This window comes from Panulirus ornatus, chromosome 72 (assembly GCF_036320965.1).
Source record: "Panulirus ornatus isolate Po-2019 chromosome 72, ASM3632096v1, whole genome shotgun sequence".
In the NCBI taxonomy this organism is placed as follows: domain Eukaryota; kingdom Metazoa; phylum Arthropoda; class Malacostraca; order Decapoda; family Palinuridae; genus Panulirus; species Panulirus ornatus.
The window spans coordinates 15,386,552-15,405,578 of record NC_092295.1 but is presented as its reverse complement, the minus strand read 5'-3'; the positions used below and the strand labels follow the sequence as shown (position 1 = coordinate 15,405,578).

At 45.1% G+C, this 19,027-nt stretch overlaps 1 protein-coding gene across 1 annotated transcript in view; it reads right to left on the bottom strand.

Moving 5' to 3' along the window:
- Positions 1-14,524, bottom strand: part of LOC139748038 (uncharacterized) — an 80,264-nt gene extending 65,740 nt beyond the window's left edge. The window contains exon 1 of the mRNA XM_071660604.1: positions 13,303-14,524. Within this exon, the coding sequence (XP_071516705.1) occupies positions 13,303-13,536 (234 nt within the window). The 5' untranslated portion in view covers positions 13,537-14,524. The remainder of the gene's footprint in view (positions 1-13,302) is intronic.
- Between the last annotated feature and the right edge of the window lie 4,503 nt (positions 14,525-19,027).

Here is a 19,027-nt window from a genome sequence, read left to right as displayed (position 1 = left end):
CACGGTGGTTATGGGGGATTGGGGAGTGAGGGTCATGGGAGTAGAGGGGTTGTGATCACAGGCTTCATTTCCCGCTCACCCCTTTTTTGTGAGGAATCTCGGGAGCGATACATGCCTTTAAGACATCAGTGCCCTCCAATTAGTCTGAGTAATGCCCACATAAGGGTGACACTGTTACACTACGCGCGGGATATGGCGACTTCTTTTTCAAAGTCATTTTAGCTGTGTGTTGCTGACGTCTGTACACATGTCCTTGCTATGAGTGCACCTACAGTCGCGGGTATATCAGTTGCGGTCATAGGTATCAAGGTTATCATTAAGGACTTAAACCGGGCCCGTTTAGCTCAGATCGGCGCGGACGTGTGGTAGGAAGCAAAGGGGGGGGGAGCGAGGGGAGCATCGGGTGGGCGGGTGTGCCCTTTGGGGGTTTTATATGTAGACTATTATATTATTAATAGATACTTAGGGGGGGGTTGCGGCGTATCGTTGATATTATACTATATATCTATTGTGTTGGGGGGGGGGATGTGTGTGGTGGGGTTCACGAGTGGGCAAAGGTTATAAGTGGATTTTACATGACGAGGGGGGGGGGAATTGGATGAGGGGAGGGTGGGGGGCGGCTGCAAAGGGTCGTGCGGCGGAAGTCACGTGGGTTCGGATGTGGACGGCGGTAGGTCTGGGTTCTCTGAGAGTCTGGGTATACAGGGAGGGACTCATCATGTAAGAAGAGTCGAGGTGGGAAGTACACTTTCTCGGCGGTTGGCGTTTGTGGGCGTAAGTTCTGGGAGCGCGATGAGGGGGAGTCTCTGAGTCTGGGGCGCCGCATGGGGAACGTCGGTCGTTTTCTCTCGGGGTGGGGGGGGTTTCATGCACGATACTGCGGCGGGGGACGCGAAAAACGGACCGTGAGGTACAGGGGAGGCCTGTGGCCTGCGATTCTATCATCAAAGGGAGGAGATACGCGGGCGCGAGAGGGTGGGGTGGAGGGGGGGGGTGCGCATATTCGCTAGGAGGAGATTCTTGGGGCGACGTATTGGGGGGATGGGGGGGTTGGTGTATGTATGGGGAGGGGGGGGGAGGGTGGGATGTGGGGGTTGGGTGTTGTAGGGGGGGGTAGTGGGGGGGGGTTTGGGGGGGGGGTATTTGTTGTTGTGGAGCGTCGCACGGTGCCGTGCTCTGTGCACGTATATGGGGCTATCTGGCGGATCTGGTGAGGGGTAAGGTCGTTGGTGTATCGCAACTCTGCCGATCGGCTTGTTATGGTGTTTTGGGTCTCTTTATGGTGGGGGGTTTGGTTGGGGGAGCCGGCGCCTTTGTTGACGAGCGGGGGGTGGTGAGTATTAGGTTTTAGCACTTTAGTTGGGTAGCGTGTCTAGTCTGTCGTTGGGTGAGGGGGTGGCTGGTAGGCTGGACATTTCGGGTTCAGTAAGGGTGTTATTAGGCGGGTCTATGGCCATGCGCAGAAGTCTGATGGTTGTTATAGATTGGTCTAAAGGACTACTGAGCAGGGGGTCGCGGGCTATGTGGAGTACTCTTGTTCAGGTGGGAGAATGTAATCAGGGGGGCGTAGGCTGTGGCGACGGGGGCGCCTAAGGATGGAGGTCTCGAGTTTGATATAGCCTGGGCTCGTCGGATAGATTTATGTATGGTGGGGTCAAAACGTCGTTGGGTGGGGCGGCAGCCGCTGGTCTATGGGGGATGGGTTGGACGATGGGGGGGGGCTGCTCAGGGGTGGGGTCCTTGGGCGCGTCTTCATTACGTTGTATTATAGCGTATTCTGCATCACTGGGGTGGCAAATTAATATCTATTTTTTCACGCTGCTGCGGAGAGCCTCAGGTGTCGAGGTTTCTTGGCGGGGAGGAGGGGGGGTATAGCCGTGCGTGGCGGTCGTACACGTTTCTGGGTGGTGTTTGCAGGGGGGTTGAAGGTGTCTCAATCTGCACTATCTTCTGGTCCTTAATGTCCGCTAGTCACGTCGGGGGGGTTGGTCACCGTGGTAACTTTGAGTTTATAGAACATCACATTGGAGGGGCGCGGGGGGGGGTTCATTCGCTTGGGGCGCCACTGGCTTATCTCTGTCCATGGGTGGCCTACGCAGGGGGGGGGTGTGGTGTGTGGTGCATCGAGTGTTCTGGGTGAGTGGCGCTAAAGTGCCTTTCTCTCTGCTGGATGGGTTGGTCCGCTCTCAGATTGGTACGCATTGCATCGCATATAATGCCCGTGTCCCTTTCAAGCGATTGTTCCAGCATGAAAGGGACCTTCATCCTGGTTGTATACGTTACTTGGTGGGGGTGGGGGAGCTTTGGTGGGGGGTGGGGGGGTAGTGGCGGGGGTTCTCCCGGATTTTTGCGACATGGTGCGGTGAGCGAGCTCGCGTATCGCTTCCTTGTTGACAGGCTATGTGATGGGGGGTCGGCAGCAGGTACAGGGCGGCGGGGAGTTCGGTTTCTTAGCCTGTTTAGCCCGAGATCGTGGCTATCTTTTACGCTCTGGCGACGCACTGCGAGTCTTTCTAACGGCTAGGCCATACAGGTTGTCTTCTTTATCTTCTTTAATGCGGGTGAGAGAAATCGGTCGTGTCCATCGAAATATCTAGTTTGCATCGTTCGAGAGCATCGGTGCGCGAGCAGGATATAGGTATGAGTCTGTTTGCAGGGGTGAGCAAGCGCGGCATCCAGTTGCAGTATGAGTCCTTCGTCAGCACAGTTGGAGACATTCAAAAGTGAGTCTTTCGTACGTTTGTGGCCGCTAGTCGACGAATTAACGTATCGTGAACGGCGGGGGCAAGTGGACGGGCTCTCGAGGGCGCATTGCTGGTACGCCTATTGAGCGATGTGGATACGTATACTTATGTATATGCTCGCTTGGATGCAACAGAGTAGAAGAGGCAGCGGGTCGGGGTAATGCTATCCTCATGTCACAGTCCTTTCTCTCGGCACATAAATCTACAACTAGGGCAAGTTGCGATCCTTATTTTCCGATGATTTATCAGGGGGAGCATGGGGACCACATAAGACATCTTGCCGAAGTGTGTAAAGGGCCCAGGGTAGTTCCCTCCTAGTGCTCTTACATTGGGGTATTACTCCACCTTTATGTACATTTGCAAATCACCCATCATTATAATCCGGTCTTGTGCATCAAGCCACTAACACACACCGAAGTGAGGTGGGGCGTATTATGGGAGTAGTTGTTAAAGGGGAGGTCAGACGGACGGCGCGGGGAGGCGAGGCTCCAGCTAGCGAGCACAGGCATGGACTTATATATGGAGGTAGTATGCTGAAGTATTATATTGCGGTGAGAAATGGAGGAGAGTGCTCGTAAGTTAGGTAGAGTTGTATTTACAGTAAGGGGGTGGGTTGGGTATAGGTGAGGGTGAGTTGCAGGTTTAGGAGACGTGGCGGTAGGTGGATGAGGTATATAAGGTATATATATATATATAGTATATATATATATAGAAGCTAAAATTGTAAGAAGCAGTGAAAAAGTTTTTTATCGAGGATGTAAGGCATGTGTACGTGGTAGGAAGAGAGGAAATGATTGGTTCTCAGGGAATGTAGGTTGCGGCAGGGGTGTGTGGATTCTCCATGGTTAGTTTTATTTTTTTATGTATGGGTTGTTAGGGAGGGTAAATGCAAGAGTTTTGGAAAGAGGGGCAATTATGTAAGTCTGTTGGGGATAGAGAGAGCTTGGGAAGTTAGTCAGGGTTGTTGTGGCGAGTGGCTGATGATACCAAGGGCGCTGGGTGGCGGGATTCATGTGAGAAACTGCAGAAGCTGGTGACGGAGTATGGTAAAGTTTGTGGAAAAAAAGTTAGGAGAGTAAATTGTCCATTGGCGTAGAACAAGGTTATTAGTACAGAAGGGGTGAGGGTCAAGTCCAATTGTGAGGGAGAGTTGAATGTGATGGGGAGCAGAGGAATAGAATGTAGATTTAGATAATCCTGGTTAGTGGATCTGTACATCGGATGGAACAAGGAGAGCGGAGAAGTTGATCATAGGGTGGTGAGGGTGCGAAAAATTTGGACCTTGAAAAATGTGTGGAAGTCCGAGAACATTATCCCGAAAGCAAAAATGGGTAGTTTGAAGAGAATAGTAGTTCCAACAATGTGTTATGGTGCGAGGCGTGGGCTATGATAGAATGTACGTAGGAGGATGGATGTGCTGAAATGAGATGTTTGAGGACAATGGTGTGGTGTGAGTGGTTGATCGAGTAAGTAACAGTAAGGTAAGAGAGATGTGTGGAAATAAAAAAGAGCGTGGTTGAGAGAGCAGAAGAGGTGTTTTTGAAGTGGTTTGGGCCACATGGAGAGAATGAGTGAGGAAAGATTGACCGAGAGGATATATAGTGTCGGAGGTGGAGGGACGAGGAGAAGAGGGAGACCAAATTGGAGGTGAAAGATGGAGTGAAAAGGATTTTCGTGTGATCGGGCCTGGAACATGCAGGAGGGGGCGGTGGGGGGGGGGGGGGGGGGGGGGGGGGGGGGGGGGGGGGGGTGGGGGGGGGGGGGGGGGGGGGGAGGTGGGGGGGAGAAAGAGGGCAAGGAATAGGAGTGTAAGTTGAAGCGGATGTGGGTGGGATATTCTATGAAGTGGAGTGGGATGCTCACGTGCTAATGGTCGTTGAAGAGGTCTGGGGACATTAGAAACGCACAGGACCATGTGAAGTACGGAGAGACTCTCTCACGAGAGACTGTGTGAGGACACCATAGAGTGTATAAAAGGGATGGGTTTCGGGACTTTATTTAGTATGACTGCTAGTATGCGGGGAGGAGCGATCTGAATCTGATCAGTAGGTTAGATTAGTACGTAGTTGCTGTAGTGTGGACTCGATAGTGGTAACATGTACATGTGTCAATCGCAGGGGGGTCTGGCGAGATCCATGAGTCTGTATAGCGAGGTAGTTACACGTGGGGCGCTTTCAGCCGCGCAGGAACGCGCGGGAGACAAGCGACAAGATGATATTGAGATAAATTTCACTATCAAAAACAAAACAGGCGAACAATCATAAATGAGTGATATTCTGATCTGTGCACATGAGTATATACTATTTATGAGTATATATAATATGAAATCCTGATATCGGTATAGTATAAATTATATAGTAATAATGATTAAAAGTAAATATATAGGTATATATTCGTATTAAAAATTAAACATACCCTTTTCCATAGCCATAGGTTTAGAACTCAATATAGCATTCAGTTTTTAGCATATCATTTAGGGCGATCGTAGGAAGTATCAGTGTTAATAAAATATTTCTACATTTTTTTCACTAGACATATATATAGTATATATTATATATATATATATGAAATGTCTGAGGTCTCTTACTGTGATAGTACAAATACGGTTGTCTGGAAAGAGCGTGGGGGGGTGGTCGGGTGTCTTTTGGTAATGTGAATCTATGGGTATGTGTATTAGAATGTATAGTGAATATATAGTCTTAGTGGTTATAGTTGATTACTGGGGATTCTATAAGCTTAGTTCGTGTGTTTCTATTATAGAGTTATTACTGTTATACTGTTATATAGTGTTGCTATATAGAACTAGTCAGGATACATTATGATATTCAATATCATATAGTGTATATACTATATGTATCATATATCACATACTCATATATACATCATAAATATATAATATATATTATATGATATATTAGTATTATATATTTATATATATATATATAATATATATATAGTCATCATTATTTTCCTTCTCTCTATACTAATCTCGCATTTATGTGGTCCTGAGCACGTCCGCGTGATAGCGATAGGGTAAACGCGAGGGCACAACTGTGAAAACTAGACAGGAAGAGATCTATAGGTGGCCGAATCGCGCTACCTCGTTTGAGGACATAGGAACCTGGATGTTTTGGTTCTGAAAGTATAATACGAACATGTAATATACATACGTCCACACACGCAATATACATACCTACACAGCTTTTTTCCATGGTTTACCCCAGACGCTTCACATGCCTTGATTAATCCACTGACAGCACGTCAACCCCGGTATACCACATCGCTCCAATTCACTCTATTCCTTGCCCTCCTTTCACCCTCCTGCATTTCAGCCCCGATCACAACAAAATCTTTTTCACTCCATCTTTCCACCTCCAATTTGGTCTCCCATTTCTCCTCGTTCCCTCCACCTCCGACACATATATCCTCTTGGTCAATCTTTCCTCAATCATTCTCTCCATGTGACCAAACCATTTCAAAACACCCTCTTCTGCTCTCTCAACCACGCTCTTTTTATTTCCACACATCTCTCTTACCCTTACGTTACTTACTCGATCAAACCATCTCACACCACACATTGTCCTCAAACATCTCATTTCCAGCACATCCACCCTCCTGCGCACAACTCTATCCATAGCCCACGCCTCGCAACCATACAACATTGTTGAAACCACTATTCCTTCAAACATACCAATTTTTGCTTTCCGAGATAATGTTCTAGACTTCCACACATTCTTCAAGGCTCCCAGAATTCTCGCCCCCTCCCCCACCCTATGATCCACTTCCGCTTCCATGGTTCCATCCACTGCCAGATCCACTCCCAGATATCTAAAACACTTTACTTCCTCCAGTTTTTCTCCATTCAAACTCACCTCCCAATTGACTTGACCCTCAACCCTACTGTACCTAATAACCTTGCTCTTATTCACATTTATTCTTAACTTTCTTCTTTCACACACTTTACCAAACTCAGTCACCAGCTTCTGTAGTTTCTCACATGAATCAGCCACCAGCGCTGTATCATCAGCGAACAACAACTGACTCACTTCCCAAGCTCTCTCATCCCCAACAGACTTCATACTTGCCCCTCTTTCCAAAACTCTTGCTTTCACCTCCCTAACAACCCCATCCATAAACAAATTAAACAACCATGGAGACATCACACACCCCTGCCGCAAACCTACATTCACTGAGATCCAATCACTTTCCTCTCTTCCTACACGTACACATGCCTTACATCCTCGATAAAAACTTTTCACTGCTTCTAACAACTTGCATCCCACACCATATATTCTTAATACCTTCCACAGAGCATCTCTATCAACTCTATCATATGCCTTCTCCAGATCCAGGAGGAATGGGATGTATTTAGGGAATCAGTGACGGATTGCGCAAAAGATGCTTGTGGTATGAGAAGAGTGGGAGGTGGGTTGATAGAAAGGGTAGTGAGTGGTGGGATGAAGAAGTAAGAGTATTAGTGAAACAGAAGAGAGAGGCATTTGGATGATTTTTGCAGGGAAAAAATGAAATTGAGTGGGAGACGTATAAAAGAAAGAGACAGGAGGTCAAGAGAAAGGTGCAAGAAGTGAAAAAAAGGACAAATGAGAGTTGGGGTGAGAGAGTATCATTAAATTTTAGGGAGAATAAAAAGATGTTCTGGAAGGAGGTAAATAAATTGCGTAAGACAAGGGAGCAAATGGGAACTTCAGTGAAGGGCGCAAATGGGGAGGTGATAACAAGTAGTGGTGATGTGAGAAGGAGATGGAGTGAGTATTTTGAAGGTTTGTTGAATGTGTTTGATGATAGAGTGGCAGATACAGGGTGTTTTGGTCGAGATGGTGTGCAAAGTGCGAAGGTTAGGGAAAATGATTTGGTAAACAGAGAAGAGGTAGTAAAAGCTTTGCGGAAGATGAAAGCCGGCAAGGCAGCAGGTTTGGATGGTATTGCAGTGCAATTTATTAAAAAAGGGGTGACTGAATTATTGACTGGTTGGTAAGGTTATTTAATGTATGTAGGACTCATGGTGAGGTGCCTGAGGATTGGCGGAATGCGTTCATAGTGCCATTGTACAAAGGCAAAGGGGATAAGAGTGAGTGCTCAAATTACAGAGGTATAAGTTTGTTGAGTATTCCTGGTAAATCATATGGGAGGGTATTGATTGAGAGGGTGAAGGCATGTACAGAGCATCAGATTGGGGAAGAGCAGTGTGGTTTCAGAAGTGGTAGAGGATGTGTGGATCAGGTGTTTGCTTTCAAGAATGTATGTGAGAAATACTTAGAAAAGCAAATGGATTTGTATGTAGCATTTATGGATCTGGAGAAGGCATATGATAGAGTTGATAGAGATGCTCTGTGGAAGGTATTAAGAATATATGGTGTGGGAAGCAAGTTGTTGGAAGCAGTGAAAAGTTTTTATCGAGGATGTAAGGCATGTGTACGTGTAGGAAGAGAGGAAAGTGATTGGTTCTCAGTGAATGTAGGTTTACGGCAGGGGTGTGTGATGTCTCCATGGTTTTTTGATTTGTTTATGGATGGGGTTGTTAGGGAGGTGAATGCAAGAGTTTTGGAAAGAGGGTCAAGTATGAAGTCTGTTGGGGATGAGAGAGCTTGGGAAGTGAGTCAGTTGTTGTTCGCTGATGATACAGCGCTGGTGGCTGATTCATGTGAGAAACTGCAGAAGCTGGTGACTGAGTTTGGTAAAGTGTGTGAAAGAAGAAAGTTAAGAGTAAATGTGAATAAGAGCAAGGTAATTACGTACAGTAGGGTTGAGGGTCAAGTCAATTGGGAGGTAAGTTTGAATGGAGAATAACAGGAGGAAGTAAAGTGTTTTAGATATCTGGGAGTGGATCTGGCAGCGGATGGAACCATGGAAACGGAAGTGGATCATAGGGTAGGGGAAGGGGCGAAAATCCTGGGAGCCTTGAAGAATGTGTGGAAGTCGAGAACATTATCTCGGAAAGCAAAAATGGGTATGTTTGAAGGAATAGTGGTTCCAACAATGTTGTATGGTTGCGAGGCGTGGGCTATGGATAGAGTTGTGCGCAGGAGGATGGATGTGCTGGAAATGAGATGTTTGAGGACAATGTGTGGTGTGAGGTGGTTTGATCGAGTAAGTAACGTAAGGGTAAGAGAGATGTGTGGAAATAAAAAGAACGTGGTTGAGAGAGCAGAAGAGGGTGTTTTGAAATGGTTTGGGCACATGGAGAGAATGAGTGAGAAAAGATTGACCAAGAGGATATATGTGTCGGAGGTGGAGGGAACGAGGAGAAGTGGGAGACCAAATTCGAGGTGGAAAGATGGAATGAAAAAGATTTTGAGTGATCGGGGCCTGAACATGCAGGAGGCTGAAAGGAGGGCAAGGAATAGAGTGAATTGGATCGATATGGTATACCGGGGTTGACGTGCTGTCAGTGGATTGAATCAGGGCATGTGAAGCGTCTGAGGTAAACAATGGAAAGCCGTGTAGGTATGTATATTTGCGTGTGTGGACGTATGTATATACATGTGTAAAATCACCCATCTTTCTCCATGAACTTTCAGATTTACACATATTAATCTAGAATTTACATTATTACATTCTATCACATACTCCCACAACTCCTGTTTCAGGAGTACTGCTGCTCCTTCCCTTGCTCTTGTCCTCTCACTAACCCCTGACTTTACTCCCAAGACATTGGCAAACAACTCTTCCCCTTTACCCTTGAGCTTCGTTTCACTCAGAGCCAAAACATCCAGGTTCCTTTCCTCAAACACACTACCTATCTCTCCTTTTTTCACATCTTGGTTACATCCACAAACATTTAGACACCCCAATCTGAGTCTACGAGGATGATGAGCACTCCCCACGTGACGCCTTCTGTTTCTCATTTTTTTTTTCTTTTTGCTTTGTCGCTGTCTCCCGCGTTTGCGAGGTAGCGCAAGGAAACAGACGAAAGAAATGGCCCAACCCACCCCCATACACATGTATATACATACGTCCACACACGCAAATATACATACCTACACGGCTTTCCATTGTTTACCTCAGACGCTTCACATGCCCTGATTCAATCCACTGACAGCACGTCAACCCCGGTATACCACATCGATCCAATTCACTCTATTCCTTGCCCTCCTTTCACCCTCCTGCATGTTCAGGCCCCGATCACACAAAATCTTTTTCACTCCATTTTTCCACCTCCAATTTGGTCTCCTACTTCTCCTCGTTCCCTCCACCTCCGAAACATATATCCTCTTGGTCAATCTTTCCTCACTCATTCTCTCCATGTGCCCAAACCATTTCAAAACACCCTCTTCTGCTCTCTCAACCACGCTCTTTTTATTTCCACACATCTGTCTTACCCTTACGTTACTTACTCGATCAAACCACCTCACACCACACATTGTCCTCAAACATCTCATTTCCAGCACATCCATCCTCCTGCGCACAACTCGATCCATAGCCCACGCCTCGCAACCATACAAAATTGTTGGAACCACTATTCCTTCAAACATACCCATTTTTGCTTTCCGAGATAATGTTCTCGACTTCCACACATTCTTCAAGGCTCCCAGGATTTTCGCCCCCTCCCCCACCCTATGATCCACTTCCGCTTCCATGGTTCCATCCGCTGCCAGATCCACTCCCAGATATCTAAAACACTTTACTTCTTCCAGTTTTTCTCCATTCAAACTTACCTCCCAATTGACTTGACCCTCAACCCTACTGTACCTAATAACCTTGCTCTTATTCACATTTACTCTTAACTTTCTTCTTTCACACACTTTACCAAACTCAGTCACCAGCTTCTGCAGTTTCTCACATGAATCAGCCACCAGCGCTGTATCATCAGCGAACAACAACTGACTCACTTCCCAAGCTCTCTCATCCCCAACAGACTTCATACTTGCCCCTCTTTCCAAAACTCTTGCATTCATCTCCCTAACAACTCCATCCATAAACAAATTAAACAACCATGGAGACATCACACACCCCTGCCGCAAACCTACATTCACTGAGAACCAATCACTTTCCTCTCTTCCTACACGTACACATGCCTTACATCCTCGATAAAAACTTTTCGCTGCTTCTAACAACTTGCCTCCCACGCCATATATTCGTAATACCTTCCACAGAGCATCTCTTTCAACTCTATCATATGCCTTCTCCAGATCCATAAATGCTACATACAAATCCATTTGCTTTTCTAAGTATTTCTCACATACATTCTTCAAAGCAAACATCTGATCCACACATCCTCTACCACTTCTGAAACCACACTGCTCTTCCCCAATCTGATGCTCTGTACATGCCTTCACCCTCTCAATCAATACCCTCCCATATATATATATATATATATATATATATATATATATATATATATATATATATATATATATATATATATATATATATATATATATATATATATATATATATATATATATATATTGGTATATATATATATATATATATTCATATTGGAGAGGTTCACAATTTTGCGCGTGATCAAGATATTCATATGAGTCCACGGGGAAAATGAAACACGAAAAGTTCCCAAGTGCACTTTCGTGTAATAATCACATCATCAGGGGAGACACAAGAGAGAAATATAACAGTCACTTGACATACAGCGAAGGTCTAGATCTTTCATTGATAGATCCCTTAAGTTAGGAAATAATTCATTTTATAGAGTTGAGCCCAAACCTCTCGTTGACACCAAGAATCTTTTAGTTCTCCCTTTTAATGATAATATCACTTTGCTTCCCATGTTGCTTAAATCATCTAATGCAAATGTTGCCTTTAGCAACAATAATACTATAAAGAATATCTTAATCAGGAATTCACTACAAAATTCTCTTGGATGCATCTATAAAGTGCCTTGTGGAAACTGCGATAAAGTTTATGTTGGTCAGACTGGTAAGGATCTTTCTGTTAGACTTAAGCAACATAAATATAGTATAAGAACGGGACAAGAATCAAATGCCTTGTTTAATCATGTTAAAAACTATGATCATTGTATTGACTGGAGCAACGCCATCACAGTTATTAACTGTAACTCTATTACCAAGAGAAATATCATTGAATCTTCTATTATTAAATACACAAAAAATTATAATCTTAATATTACTGATGGTCTGTACAAATTAGATAAATTTATTGTTGATAAAATTTGTAAAATCATGTTTATGAACGCTCGTTGTATGTTTTGGACAATCACATGTTTACCAAATGGCGTCCTAACTTTGTCTCTTCGATGTATATCAACTGACTTTTATATTTCTCTCTTATGTCTATCCTGATGATGTGATTATTACACGAAAGTGCACTTGGGAACTTTTCGTGTTTCATTTTCCCCGTGGACTCATAGGAATATATATATATATATATATATATATATATATATATATATATATATATATATATATATATATATATATATATATATATATATATATATATATATAAATATATATATATATATCCCTAGGGATAGGGGAGAAAGAATACTTTCCGCGTATTCCCTACGTGTCGTAGAAGGCAACTAAAAGGGGAGGGAGCAGGGGGCTGGAAATGCTCCCCTCTCATTACTTTTTTTTATTTTTCCAAAAGAAGGAACAGAGAAGGGGGCCATGTGAGGATAATCCCTCAAAGGCCCAGTCTTCTGTTCTTAATGCCACCTCGCTAACGCGGGAAATGGCGAATAGTTTGAAAGAAAGAATATATATATAGAAAGAATATATATATATATATATATATATATATATATATATATATATATATATATCCCTGGGGATAGGGGAGAAAGAATACTTCCCACGTATTCCCTGCGTGTCGTAGAAGGCGACTAAAAGGGGAGGGAGTTGGGGGCTGGAAATCCTCCCCTCTCAATTTTTTTTAATTTTCCAAAAGAAGGAACAGAGAAGGGGGCCAGGTCAGGATATTCCCTCAATGGCCCAGTCCTCTGTTCTTAACGCTACCTCGCTAACGCGGGAAATGGCGAATAGTTTAAAAAAAAAAAAAAAAAAAAAAAAAAAAAATATATATATATATATATATATATATATATATATATATACATAGGAGGATATGGGAGAAAGAATATTTCCCACGTGTCCCCTGCGAGTCGTAGAAGGGACTTAAAGGGGAGGGAGCGGAGGGCTGGAAATCCTTTCCTCCTGTTTTTAGTTTTCCGAAAGAATGAACAGGGAAAGGGGCCAAGTGAGGATCTTCTCTCTTAGGCTGTCCTCTGAGTTCAAAAGTATGTGATGGACGGCATGTACTGGAAAGTATATGATGGGAGGCATTTATTGGAAGATAAATGATGTGGGGCATGTATTGGAAGACATACACTGGGAGGCATGTGAAGGAAAATATCTATCAGGCATGAAGTTAAAGGTATATGGTTAGAGACATGCATCGGAAGTCATGTGGTGGAAGACATCCTGAATGTGAGCGGAAAGATAGCAACAAGGAACGTAGTGGAATCCATCCTGAATGTAAGAGAAAAGATGTCCACAAGGAATATGGTGGAAGTCAAGTAGTCAAAGGTACGTGGCGGAAGGAAAGATAAACTCACCTGAAGTTTGGTAAAGACTGATATTAATTCTAAGACTTGGAAGTTGATAGGCAGTTCTTGTACTTCAATAAGGGTAAGATCTCTCTTACAGGAGGGACAGCGATGTCTGCCTGTGGTCCTGCCAGCCAGCACACAACTGCGACAGAAGGTGTGACCACATGGAAGCATGAGTGGCTCCCGGTCATCAGGCTCGTACTGCTCCAGGCACACACGACATTTCACCGCCTCAGACATTTCTACTGAAAGCAACTTCCTCAGAAACTTGTAGGACAGATGACGTGAGCAACAACTAATATGATATTATAATGATTGCCACACAACACTGCCTCATATCATCTCCAAACACATCCTCATGGTTACAACACTGTATATAAAGGATGACACCCAAGGAACACTGCCTCAGTCATCTCACAACACATTCTCATCTTCACAACACTGTATACAAAGGATTACACCCACACAACACTGCCTTCTATCATCTCACAACACATCCTCATAATTACAACATCGGTATGTAGATGTCGACGCCCACATAACACTGCCACATATCACTGACAAAACATCTGCAAGGTCACAACACTGTCTGTGGAGGGTGACGCACACACAACACTGCCTCATATGTTCTCTCAACACATCCTCATGGTCACAACATTCGTATGTATGTGGTGACACCCACACAACACTGCCTCATATGTTCTCTCAACACATCCTCATGGTCACAACATTCGTATGTATGTGGTGACACCCACACAACACTGCCTCATATTATCTCACAACATTTCCCTCATGATCACAACATCAGTATGTAGATGGTGACACCAACACAACACTGCCTCATATCATCTCACAACACATCCTCAAGGTCACAACACTGTATATAGGGGTGACACCAACACAACACTGCCTCATATCATCTCACAACATATCCTCATGATCACAACAACAGTATGTAGATGGTGACACCAACACAACACTGCCTCATATCATCTCGTAACACATCCTCATGATCACAAGATTAGCATGTAGATGGTGACGCCCACACAACACTGCCTCATGGTCACATTATATATAGGGAGGATGAGTATTAACTGTTATCACTGTGGCATTATTTGCATAATGTTCATCACATGAGGCACCGGAACCTTTGATAAACACTTATGTTCATAATATTCATCACATGAGGCACCAGAAGCTTTGATAAACACTTATGTTTATATTGCTCATCACATGAGGCACCGGAAGCTTTGATAAACACTTATGTTCATAATATTCATCACATGAGGCACCGGAAGCTTTGATAAACACTTTATATTTTTATCTATTTATTTTGCTTTGTCGCTGTCTCCCGCGTTAGCGAGGTAGTGCAAGGAAACAGACGAAAGAATGGCTCAACCCGCCCACATACACATGTATATACATACATGTCCACACACGCACAATATACATACCTATACATCTCAATGTACACATATATATACACACACAGACATATATATATATACACATGTACATAATTCATACTGTCTGCCTTCATTTGTTCCCATCGCCACCTCGCCACACATGGAATAACAACCCCCTCCCCCCTCATGTGTGCGAGGTAGCGCTAGGAAAAACACCAAAGGCCACATTCGTTCACACTCAGTCTCTAGCTGTCATGTAATAATGCACCGAAACCACAGCTCCCTTTCCACATCCAGGCCCCACACACTTTGCATGGTTTACCCCAGACGCTTCACATGCCCTGGTTCAATCCATTGACAGAACGTCGACCCCGGTATACCACATCGTTCCAATTCACTCTATTCCTTGCACGCCTTTCACCCTCCTGCATGTTCAGGCCCCGATCACTCAAAATCTTTTTCACTCCATCTTTCCACCTCCAATTTGGTCTCCCACTTCTCCTCGTTCCCTCCACCTCTGACACATATATCCTCTTGGTCAGTCTTTCCCTACTCATTCTCTCCAGTTCCCAAACCATTTTTAAAACACCCCTTCTGCCCTCTCAACCACGCTCTTTTTTAAATTTTCCCCACAAACTCTTTCACCTTACATTACTTACTCGAACAAAAAAAACCCTCACACCACAAATTTTCCTCAAACATCTCCAAATTTCCCGGCCCCAAACCATCCTCCTGGCCCCACAACTCTATCCAAAGCCCACGCCTCGCAACCATACAAAAATGTTGGGCCCCCTATTCCCTCAAACATACCCATTTTTGCTTTCCGAGATAATGTTCTCCCATTTCCAAACATTCTTCAAGGCTCCCAGAATTTTCACTCCCCTTCCCCCCCCTATGATTCACTTCCGTTTCCAGGTTCCATCCGCTGCCAGATCCACTCCCCGATATCTAAAACACTTCACTTCCCTCCACTTTTCTCCATTCAAACTTACCTCCAATTGGGGCCCTTACCCCTCAACCCAAATGTACCTAATAACCTTGCTCTTATTCACATTACCTTAACTTTCTTCCCCCCACTCCCCCCCACTTTTTCTTTCACAACACCTTTTTAACATAAACCAACTTCAGTCACCCACTTCTGCATTTTATTTTGTTCACTTCTTCATTTAATAAACAAATGAATACAGCCACCACGCTGTATTAATCAGCGAACAACCAACATGACTCCACTTATCCTGCACAAAGCAAGCTCTCTCATCACACAAACAGACTGCATACTGCCTCTTTTCTTTCCAAACTCCTAACTCTTGCATTCAAAACGTCCCCCAAACAAAACGCCCCACATGCCCCCAGTAAACAAAGAAAATTAAACTTCACGCCGGTCAGTGGACAGTAGCACCTACAAAGCAGGCAACATGGAGACAAATCAACACAAACAAACGAACCACCCCCTTAGGCCGCAAAAACTCTACATTCACAGAAGAAAACCAACAATCACATTTTTGTATCCCCACCCCCCCCCCCCACTACAAATTTATAAACTATATAATTTTTGATCAAGTTACTTAAAAAATTAATATATCTCAATCACTATGGTGCACTACACAAATATTATCATCTCTTTTCTGGTCTTAGTTGCAGGAGTAAACTTGTGTGAAGACACAGCATTGCGAGGTAGGGGGGGGGGTGTGGGGGTGTGAGAGTATAAGATGTTATGTGAATCTTTGGGACGAAGCGAGGGGGGATGAAAGTGAGAGGCATGAATTGGAATGGATACTGAGAGAAGGCAGAATGCCTAAGCAGATAGCAGGCAATATATAAGAAGGAGGAAAATACATTTCCGCGGGTCACCGTATTCAAAAGAATAGCTGGAGTGGCGAGCGGCTACGTTTGTTCCCAGACCCCATAGCAGAGACACAGATCTAGACAAATAGGTTTTATCGTGCACGTTCGATAGGCTCGTTGCATCCGCGAACTAGACGCACAGCGTATTATATCTAGCGAGGCTCTCTAACTAACTTGCCTCACCGCACTAGCGCAAGTTGCTTGCTGAGCAGGCATACGCGTGCGTGACAGAAGCTAGTCTCTAACACACGGTGGGCGACGACGTTCTATACGACTAGCGTGGCGTGTCTGGGGCGGGTCTATCGCGATGATGCGTGCTTAAGCGAGTCAGCAAAGACAGAGAAGTGTGTCTCTGAGTCTTTGTCTGCTAGAGGTCATATAGATCTGAATAGTGCTGGACGATGAGCGAGTGGTCACTGATTAAGAGATAGGGCGAAAGCATCCTAGGAGGTAATTAGGGCCTGACTCACATAGCCTCAGACGCGACTATTCTTAAAGCGCCGGAGCAACTGTCTTCTTTCGCTGCACAAGTACATAGAATTGCCTTGAAGCTGTGACAGGTGTTTGGGTTTAGCATGCTCTCGTGAGCAGCGAAGTAAGTTAGAGTAAAATGTGAATAAGAGAAAGGTAATTTCGACTACAGTAGGTGGTGGAGGTACAAGCATATTAGGGAGTGAGTGTGGGATATGTATTTTTATGGAGGAAGTGAAGGAGGATTTTACGATGAGGGAGGGGATAGTCAGCGTCTGGAACCAGTTGGAAACGAGAAGTGGATCATTAGGGGGAGTGGGGCAGTTTTTTGCGGAGCAATGTTTAAATGTGCTCGAAGTGTAGAGTACTGCGTGAGACACAGGGTTTGAATATTTTGGGGGGGTGAGTTTGGTAGGGAATTGGGGCTACCACACAATGGACTTATGGTTGCGAGCGTGGGCTATGGATAAGAGATGTGCGCAGGAGGATGGATTGCTGACTGGAAAGTGAGAATGTTGAGGACAATGTGTGGTGTGAGTGTTTGATCCGAGATAAGTAACGTTAAGGGTAAGAGAAGATGTGTGGAAATAAAAAGGGAGCGGGAGGTACGAAGAGAAGCAAATGGGTGGATGTGATATGGTTTGACGAGCACATGTGGGCAAGACACCCTGCTCTCGAGATAAGATTAGTGACACATTTACACAAGAGAGGAAGGGCGAGCAAGTCTGATACGTGAACGAAGGCCGAGCTAGTGTGAACGTAGGAGAGTGAGAGACACGGAGATCACATATCGATTATCCCCTTTGCACTTCTTGAGCGATCTAGGAAACGAAGTCGAGGATGCGATGAGCAGCTGCCTGCGCGCGCGCATCGTCTGCGTCATAGCACCGAATCACCCTTACATAGTCACTAGACATGCAACCGTATTTATAATAACCATAGACTCCAACTCTATTTCAACACTGATCCGGAGAGGGCAGGCGACACTAGATATAGAGTACAAAAAAGTGTCGCAGAGCGTGCATAGCGCATGCGCTTAATACCATGACTGCTATGATCGCGAGCTCGAATCTTGTATTAGCGCGATCGTAGGCGCAGTAAACAGAAGCTGTTGAGATACGCATCGCTCTGCTAGTCTATCTATATGTATCCGCAACGTCTGTGTGGACAACAGTGAGTATCCTACATTGCCTCTGCGATGGGGCTCACTTATGCACGGCATGGAGGAGTGGAGTACTGTGGGGAACGTGAGGAAGATTGAGGGGTAAAAAAAGGGTGAAAGGGGGGGCGGGGGGGGAGAGGAGGAGGGAGGTGGGGGGGAGGGGGGTGGGAGCCACGGTTCGACAGAGACACCCCACAACTGGCCACTCAGTTATCAAAACACATTCAACAACCCTCAAAATACTCACTCCAACTCCTTCTCACACACCAATACTGTTTATCACCTCCCATTAGCCCCTTCCCTGAAGTCCATTTGCTCCCTTGTCTTAACCACTTATTACCTCCTCAAACACTTTTATTGCTCCATAAAATTTTAATGATACGTCTCTCAGCCAACACCAATTTGGGCCCTCTTTTCACCTCTGCACGGATGGCTCTTGACCTCGCGTGGCGCTCTGGGAACTTTATTAAACACGTCCGAGCGCGCACGAGCCGTTGAGCAGGATTGTAGTCCTGCAAAAGAAAGTGTTCAGAACATACTCCGTGCAGGGCGTCGGGTCTATGCACAGGGTATACTTCTCTGACAGCGGAGCGTAAGAGCTAGACACACAGCGCTCTAGCGCGAGATAAGGCCCTCTGCTGACACACCTGTGAGTCACATGTTCTGATGTCGAACGGGCACTGTCTGGCCGGTCGTGGGCCAACGTGTCGGAGCGTCTTGGCGGCGCGACATGCGAGGCGATATCTAGGGTTGGTGTGCGGGCTGTTAAATTGCCAAGTGCGGGCTTCTTGTGACGTAGAGGCGGTTCGGACGGGGATGGAGGGTGTGGGTGTCAGAGGTGGGAGGT